Source organism: Lupinus angustifolius, chromosome LG11 (genome assembly GCF_001865875.1).
Source record: "Lupinus angustifolius cultivar Tanjil chromosome LG11, LupAngTanjil_v1.0, whole genome shotgun sequence".
Lineage (NCBI taxonomy): Eukaryota > Viridiplantae > Streptophyta > Magnoliopsida > Fabales > Fabaceae > Lupinus > Lupinus angustifolius.
In genome coordinates, this window is record NC_032019.1 from 30,744,796 (window position 1) to 30,753,293 (window position 8,498).

Sequence of the window (8,498 nt, forward strand, 5' to 3'; positions counted from 1 at the left end):
TTCCTGTCAAATTATATATATATATTTTCTTATGTAATCATAATTACTATTATTGCCTTTCTTTTCTCTCCCAGAGTACCTATTTCGTTGAATATACGATTTAATGCTTCGTGTAATACAAAATGATGTAATTCTTTATAGAAGTCATTGTCACCTTTTGCTCCATTTCATGAGGCTACTTAACAATGAAGCCAATAGATGAGTGTGTTGACATGTGAACATTTAATGCATAGAGTTGAAACACGTAGCTAGATTTATGAGAGTGGAGTTTTGGAGGGGAAGGGAAGGAAAAATATGACTTTGGAAAGTCTTCCCCTTGTTTAGGAATTGGATGAAGGGGAGGGGAAGGTTTTGGAGGGTCTCTCAAACCCTCAAAACCCATTCATGTGTCTATTTTTAAAGTTTCTTAAATTTGGGGTTTTTTAGAGATAAAATATCAAAATAACTATAAATATTTTTAGTAATATTATATATTATTGTACATATCTCATTCTTAATTACATTTTTAAAGAAAAATAAAAAAAATATTCTTACATTATCACTAGTTTACCATATTCTTCTAAATTTAATACTCTCGAACAATGGGAGAATTTTATTCCTTTTCCCTTCCTTTCCTCCCCCTTCCTGACCTTTTGATATTTCTCCTTCCATTTCCCTCATAACTCCTAAACAAAGCCTTAATTATCTTCCAAAGTTCATTTGAAGTGAAATAAAATAGGAAGAACATTATTAAAAATTTGGAAATGTAAGGTGTAGATAATTTATGAGTGTAATATCTATACATAGTCATCACATCATTCATTTGAAGTAGTTTTTAAAAATAATCAATGATGATTAAATATGAATAATGAATAATGTAATAACAGTATATAAAACTCATACTCTGTCACTACATGTATTTTTTCTCATTATTTAAAGGGTCATACTCCAGAGACCACATCAATAGTGTGTTATTCCATGCACCATTGTGATTGGTCAAAAAATACTTAAAAATTTAAGTTAAATATTTTTTTCCAAACAATCACAAATCACGAAGTTATGACATAAGATGTGTTCCCTTAAATTTGATCATAAAAGCATAAATTGGTGCCTCACATTTTTTGCTTAATGTTTGATGGTATTTTATTGGACAATTTGGTTCCAAGAAAAATAAAGTTATCAAATAGTTTTTACAATTTTTTGGGTTTAAAAATTTAATTTCTAATAATTAAATAATCACACAAAAGAATTTTAAGTGACCAGATTCACCTATGGAAAAAAATTATGAATTATTAAATGATTTTGAAGGGACTAATATGAATAAAAATTTTGATGATTATTTTAAGACTTTATTTCTTTTTCAAGAATCAAACTTAAGAACCCAAAACATTTCCAGAACTAATTTGGACCTTGAGTCATTTTGATGGTTGATGTTGCATTTTGGGCCTTTATCTAGCCACGTTGCATTTCAAGAACATCACTAGAGTATGAGAAGCACGCCTTCTATTTTATTATATTATGAAGCACGTTTTGGGATTGGCTGAGAAAAGATATATTAAAGAAAAAAAGAGATAAAATGAGAAATAACTAAATTCCCACACAACAAAGGGCTCCATTCTCGACGCTACTACCAGATCATCGATCAATTGAATCGTCACTGGTGAGTTTCTTCTCTTTCCTCCATTTCCCTCATTTCTCACTTCTTCCACAAAATTAGCATCGTGTACATTAATCTGTGCCCTAATTTACATTAGATTCGAGCTTCAAGCTCAGCACTAAGGGTATCAATTCGTGTGCAATGCGAACCGACACATAATTGCTTTATTCCATGGTTTTCAGATAGATTATAAGCTGCAGTGAAATTTTATGTTTCTTCGATTTCATCAGCAACATTTAACGTGATATTTTTTATTTCAATTTTATGTGTAAAATTATTATTTTTAAATCTTCATGATTTCAATTTGATTTTTTCCTGGGTTTTTTTTATTGTTTTTTTTTAATATCTGATTGCATTGAGCTAGTCTGGTGGTATTTTTTTAATTTCACATCGATCAATTTAATGACTATTGTATATTGGAAGCATTGTTTTACTCTGTTTTCTTTTTATTTATTTTAATCAAAATAAGATAACAAAATTTAAAGATAAACTTGTATTTCGATGTTTATGTGGGCTCTGGCATGATTATATACCAGTATTTTAAATCATGCTTGCAGTTACATTGTATTTACTGCAATTGTAAAAAATTACAGGAATATATGGCCACAATTGAGGTCGTCATGCCATTTTGGAGACTCTCAAAACTACAATATTACGGCCACAATTGCAATTGCGAAGTGCAATTTAATATACTGTCATAGCCTTATACGGTCTGATTATGTGTTATGATTAGTTGGCAATATGAAATCTTAATTTTGAGTTTTCATTCATATGCTCACATGCATTAGATAAATAGATAGAAAGTTGGGGTAACACCAATTGTAGAAAAGGTGGTAAAAGTTGGTCTGTGCACAAGGGTAGAAGCTCAATAAATTAGAGTCAGAGGCAGACCTAGAAAAGTTTCAGCGAAGTATTAAAAACGAATTAGGGTTTTTTGGAAGTGCTTATAGAGAGCCTATTTAGGTTTATGAGACAAGTGATGAATTTTTTTAAATAAATTGCTTATGGTCATCCTATAAGCTATTTTTAACTTACTTCGGTAAGCTTATGAGTGGAGCTTATGAACAAAAGCTCTTCCTTGATTATGTAAAAAAAAGTTCATGGAGTAGTGCTTAATTAAGCTGTTTACCCCAAATGTGCTCTTAGATGTAAATAGTTTGTTTATTGGCGTAGGCATGATTCATATGCTCATTGAGTAGGCATGATTTACAATAGAACATTACTGGCGCTGTTTGATTCATGTAGCGAACTTCAACTAGTGGGAAATGGCTTGGATGTTGTTGATGTATTCATATGCTCATATTTTATTGGTTAACTTCAGTTAATATCCGGTTTCTCTTAGCATTCTGTAGTAAGATGATATCTTTTATAGACAATTTGATAAACATTAACTTAAATTGTTTTGTTGTAAAACTTAAAATTACTCTCAGGCAAGTATGAGGGGAATTGTTTCTTTGAAGAGGACAGCCTTGATTCGGCAACATAGTGAGAAGTTGGGCATTGGTTTCAGATTATTTAGCACTCAGGGTGCTTCAACTGCTAGTACTCCACAGCCTCCACCTCCACCTCCACCTCCTGAGAAAACTCATTTTGGTGGTCTTAAGGATGAGGACAGGATTTTTACTAACTTATATGGGTTGCATGATCCATTTCTCAAAGGTGCCATGAAACGGGGTGATTGGCATCGAACTAAAGATTTGGTACTTAAGGGCACTGATTGGATTGTGAGTGAAATGAAAAAGTCTGGCCTCCGTGGACGTGGTGGTGCTGGTTTTCCTTCTGGCCTCAAATGGTCATTCATGCCAAAAGTATCTGATGGCCGTCCTTCCTATCTTGTTGTTAATGCTGATGAAAGTGAACCTGGAACTTGCAAAGACAGGGAAATTATGAGGCACGACCCACATAAATTGCTAGAAGGTTGCTTGATTGCTGGGGTGGGAATGAGGGCTAGTGCTGCTTACATCTACATCAGGGGTGAATATGTAAATGAACGTATAAATCTTGAAAAAGCTAGGAAAGAAGCTTATGCAGCTGGTTTATTGGGGGAGAATGCTTGTGGCTCAGGCTATGATTTTGATGTTCATATCCACTATGGTGCTGGTGCTTACATTTGTGGTGAGGAGACAGCTCTTTTGGAGAGCCTGGAAGGGAAGCAAGGGAAACCAAGACTAAAGCCACCTTTCCCAGCCAATGCAGGGTTGTATGGCTGCCCTACCACTGTGACGAATGTTGAAACTGTGGCTGTTTCTCCAACCATTCTAAGGCGTGGTCCAGAATGGTTTGCAAGTTTTGGTAGGAAGAACAATTCGGGGACGAAATTGTACTGTATTTCAGGTCATGTGAACAAGCCTTGCACTGTTGAGGAGGAAATGAGTATACCACTGAAGGAGCTAATAGAGAGGCACTGTGGAGGTGTTAGAGGAGGATGGGATAATTTGCTTGCAATAATTCCTGGAGGATCATCTGTTCCATTGATTCCAAAGCATGTATGTGATGATGTTTTGATGGATTATGATGCATTGAAGGCTGCCCAGACAGGGTTGGGGACTGCAGCTGTGATTGTGATGGATAAGTCTACGGATATTGTCGATGCTATTGCAAGGCTTTCCTACTTCTACAAGCATGAGAGTTGTGGGCAGTGCACACCTTGCAGGGAGGGAACAGGATGGCTTTGGATGATCATGGAAAGGATGAAAGTTGGGAATGCCAAGCTAGAAGAAATCGATATGCTCCAGGAGGTGACTAAGCAAATTGAAGGGCACACAATCTGTGCGTTGGGTGATGCTGCTGCGTGGCCAGTGCAGGGTCTCATCAGGCATTTTAGGCCAGAGCTTGAGAGAAGGATTAGAGAGCATGCAGAAAGGGAGTTGCGGGAGGCTACTGCTTAGTCTTTTACCAAGGTTTTTTCTTATACTTTCCTCCTCATTTGAAAAAAGCAATCACCTATTGAACTTTATTTGCTCAATTCTTGATTTTATAAACGACTAGGCTTGAAAAAGGAGATAAACATAAGGATGAAAAGTAGATGAAAGAAATATATAAACTCTTAAAGGGAGGGGAAACTTAAATTTGAGAGCTACTTGCTGTGGTGCTACCTATGTTGCGTGGGTACTTCAAAGAAGGTGATGTACCCGTATTGGGTACGTACTGGGTACCGGTACTTTTGGGAACTCATGGGTGCTCATTTAATATAAATCGTTTCAAAGTTGTGTCATTTTGGGGGTGGAAACTTAAGATTTGCTCATTTTTCTTAAAACGTCATAGTACTAAATTTGGGTCACATAATTAGTTTCTCATCTTCACATTTCACAAAATTAAATACCAATGTCTTCACATGATACTAAATATTTTCTGTTACCATTCCCATAATCATGCAAGGTCGCAACATGCATACCTTATTCACGCAACATACACGTACTCTAGTTTTTTTAGAAAATGTCGAACCCCATAACTGGTATGTACCCGTATTTGTGTAACACAGCTTGCTGCATAACTTGATATCAGATTGCTGAAATATGGTAGTATATTATTATCTGAATAAAGTGATAAAAGCAAATATTTATCAGAAAGTGTGAAAGATTAGCTATGCATGTTGATAAAAGTAAATATTTATCTGAAATATTCAAGGGTATGTCTTGTTAGATTAGCTAGCTTAAAGAAAGTGTCAATGTTTACCACATTTATTTTGGAAAGTACAATGATAAAAGCAAATATTTATCAGAAAGAGTGAAAGGTTGTTACTTATACTTATTATTTTGTAGTATGTTTATGAATATGACTACTACTTATTACAACATTAAGTTTCAATGAACCTATTTTGGCTTGGTGACATATTTCCTCTATGTGGAGTATTGGACTTGGAGTTTATACAAGTTGTATGTGTAATTTCTTTTGAAACTCACGTGACTGAAATCTGAATTGGATATTTGTTTTTCTCAACTTTAATTTGTGAACAATGGCATTCTTATTGAAATATGTTCTTAACGAACTATTTTTATGTGTTATAGTTTAGTTGGAATATGAACTCTAATATCTAGAGTTATTTGAGTATAACTTATGGACTACATCATGGTTACAGTGCTAGAGTTCGTTGTAGATATTTTTCTATTCTTTTTAGGCTCTATTTACCAGACAAATTGATTGAAAATAATCAATGTTCCACAGATTTATTATTTTAGAAGTTGGCATGATTACCCGGGTTAGATTGATTTCATCTAAACACGCATGATATAAAATTATACTTTGATATCTACAATGCTGAAATATTTCATCTTAGCAAGGGAAGCTGTTTTATTATAGAGTAAATTACACTGACACCTCCTGAGTTTTAGTGAAATTACATGAATCACCCCTCACTTTTCTACACTTACACAAACCTCCCCTAGTTGTTATACTTTTATTACACTACTTTTATTACACTGATCACCTATGCATAAGAAATAAGTGTAATCTTTTAAACAACAAATGTGATAAATGCAATTAAGTTAAACAAAACATGATATATTGTGTAGACAAGTCTAAATAATATACAAATCAATGTATCTTTATTATTTTTTGTTACAAAATGCATAACAATTCTGAAGAAATATTATTTAAATTGCTTTATAATATAGTGTAACGAACCAAAAATAATAAAGAAATATTGACTCATATATTATTTAGACTTGTCTTCATAATATATCATGTTTTGTTTAACTTAATTGCATTTGTCACTTCTTTTTTTGTTTAAAAGATTACACTTATTTCTTATGCAGGGGTGGTCAGTGTAATGAAAGTATAAAAATTAGGGGAGGTTTGTGTAGGTGTAAAAAAGTAAGGGGGAGTTTGTGTAATTTCACTAAAACTCAGGGGGTGTCAGTGTAATTTACTCTTTATTATATTATATGATGTCTGAGCTATCTTTGCATTGAACTGCATTTTTAGTTTTTGTTTGTAATGAAATTTGGGTACAATGTCTAGGTCTTGTAACTGCACTGATGGATAGCAAGAATAAGGATATGTCTCTCATTTTGGAATGAGGTGGCTCAAGTTTCTGTGGTTTTTTTTTCTGTACTTCGGTTTAATTTTATGCTATAGCAATTTTGGGAGGAACATACCAGAGAAACTATCTTGGGGAGTATAAAATGTTACCCGAACATGTCATTTAACAAATTTTTATGTAATTTGTTAATAATATCTGTATACTGTCTTTAATTTTGAAAAGCAATTCATTATCATGTTTGTCAATGAATGATGATGGACAATGTCCACCATATAGCCCAGTCTTTTTATCTAGGATTAGACTTTTCATTTGGATAAAGTTTTTCTGTCATTGTTTTTGGAAACCATTCTCAAATAGCTCATGGGTAAGACTTGTTGTAAGTTTTTATTCATGCATTAAGTATTGGAGCTACATATGCTATATTTTGTAGCACTCGTTTCTCTTTTATTAGAAAAGTATAAAGCATGAATTAAATATATATTAATTTTATATTTTAATCAATGAGAATAAAATAGTATATGAATTGGTACACATGTTAGAACAGAAGATGTGCTCTATCAAGTATTGGATAACAAGTGCCCTAAACACACATAGAGTTTTTTTGGTACTACCAATAATATTTCTTCACCTTATGGGTAAAGAACTAATCCTTTTTGTTATTATCACTCCCAAGGAGTTGAAAATGTGAGGTTACTTTGTTGCCTCTTAGTGCATGTTTGGTAAGGCTTAAATTTTTTGAGATTTTGCTTATCTTTTAAAAAATAAGTTTAAAATGTAAACTATGAATGTTTGATAACGAAATAAAATTATAAACTCAGTTTTTTTGTTAAAAAAATAAGTCAAAAGTAAAAGTTCCAAAATCGTGGGTTGATTTATTTTTGGTTAGTTTATTTTTTTTTTAAATTTCACTTCCCATTGTATCCCATTGTAGCTTTATCTCCTCATCATCATACTCTTTCACCAAACTCCATAACTCTTCATAACATCATCACCAAACTCCATGACTCTTCATAACTCTCATTTTCCTTCCTCTCTATCACCACCAAACCCCATAACTCCCAATATCTCTCCATTTCCTTCCTATCCATTGTAACACGTGAATTTTCTGTATATGTTTTATTAATTCTTTATTTTAAAAATGACTAATTTTAGAAATTAATCGGTATTGAATTAGACTAAACTGTAGTTGAGTGTTAGTCATGTTTTGTGATTTCCTATTTTGTGATAAATTTTCGTAATTTTCTATAACGGAAAGTTTTTGAGCTGTTGTTGGGCCCGAATTCGGCCAAATAATGTGTTATTGAGTTCCGTAACTCATGTGTGTCTTTGGCTTCAAAATATTATTTCAAGTCAAGATAGACATCAAGTTTGTCCAGAATGCATTTCTAATTATATTTCACTCCGAATTCCGTGTTTCGAAGTTCTAACCGTAAACCGAAATCGAGAGATTTTTATTAACCGACCGGGTATTAGCCGAAAATATTCGGGAATGGTTTAATCGAGAATGTGTCATCGAAAAGGTCACATCACTTTCATGTAAGAAGTTTGCTTGTTAAGCAAGCAAAAATACATATTCTCTTACACAAAATCCCCTAACTCACTCAACAAATCCTCTCACTCTACCACCGTTAGACACATCACCTATGCTAATCTAAATCTACTTAATTTGCATTAAATTTTCTGCTTTGATGAGGGTGAGGCTCTCCTATAAATACCTCACCCCATTCTCTCATTTTTACACTAAATTCCCTATACAAACTAAGGTAGTATTTTATTTCCTCTTCTTCATCTTCTTCTCATATTTCATAGAAAGTTATGAGCTTTTATTATGTTGTTCATACAGTAGATTTTATATTTGCTTAAGTATTTTATGAAGGCATA

At 33.1% G+C, this 8,498-nt stretch overlaps 1 protein-coding gene across 2 annotated transcripts; it reads left to right on the forward strand.

Annotated features, from left to right (window-relative positions):
- LOC109361052 (NADH dehydrogenase [ubiquinone] flavoprotein 1, mitochondrial-like) lies at positions 1,544–6,888 on the forward strand. 2 transcript variants are annotated; one of them, XM_019606350.1, is made up of 3 exons: positions 1,544–1,639; positions 3,067–4,536; positions 6,596–6,888. In XM_019606350.1, the coding sequence occupies exon 2, from the start codon at positions 3,073–3,075 to the stop codon at positions 4,522–4,524; it is 1,452 nt and encodes a 483-aa protein (XP_019461895.1). In that variant the 5' UTR covers positions 1,544–1,639; positions 3,067–3,072; the 3' UTR covers positions 4,525–4,536; positions 6,596–6,888. The 2 variants fall into 2 exon arrangements, with proteins under 2 accessions (XP_019461895.1, XP_019461896.1); XM_019606351.1 differs by lacking the exon at positions 6,596–6,888 and adding an exon at positions 4,625–4,648.

Bases quoted from the DNA above. Each gene is read 5' to 3' on its own strand.
- LOC109361052 (XM_019606350.1), top strand. From the start codon at position 3,073: ATGAGGGGAATTGTTTCTTTGAAGAGGACAGCCTTGATTCGGCAACAT.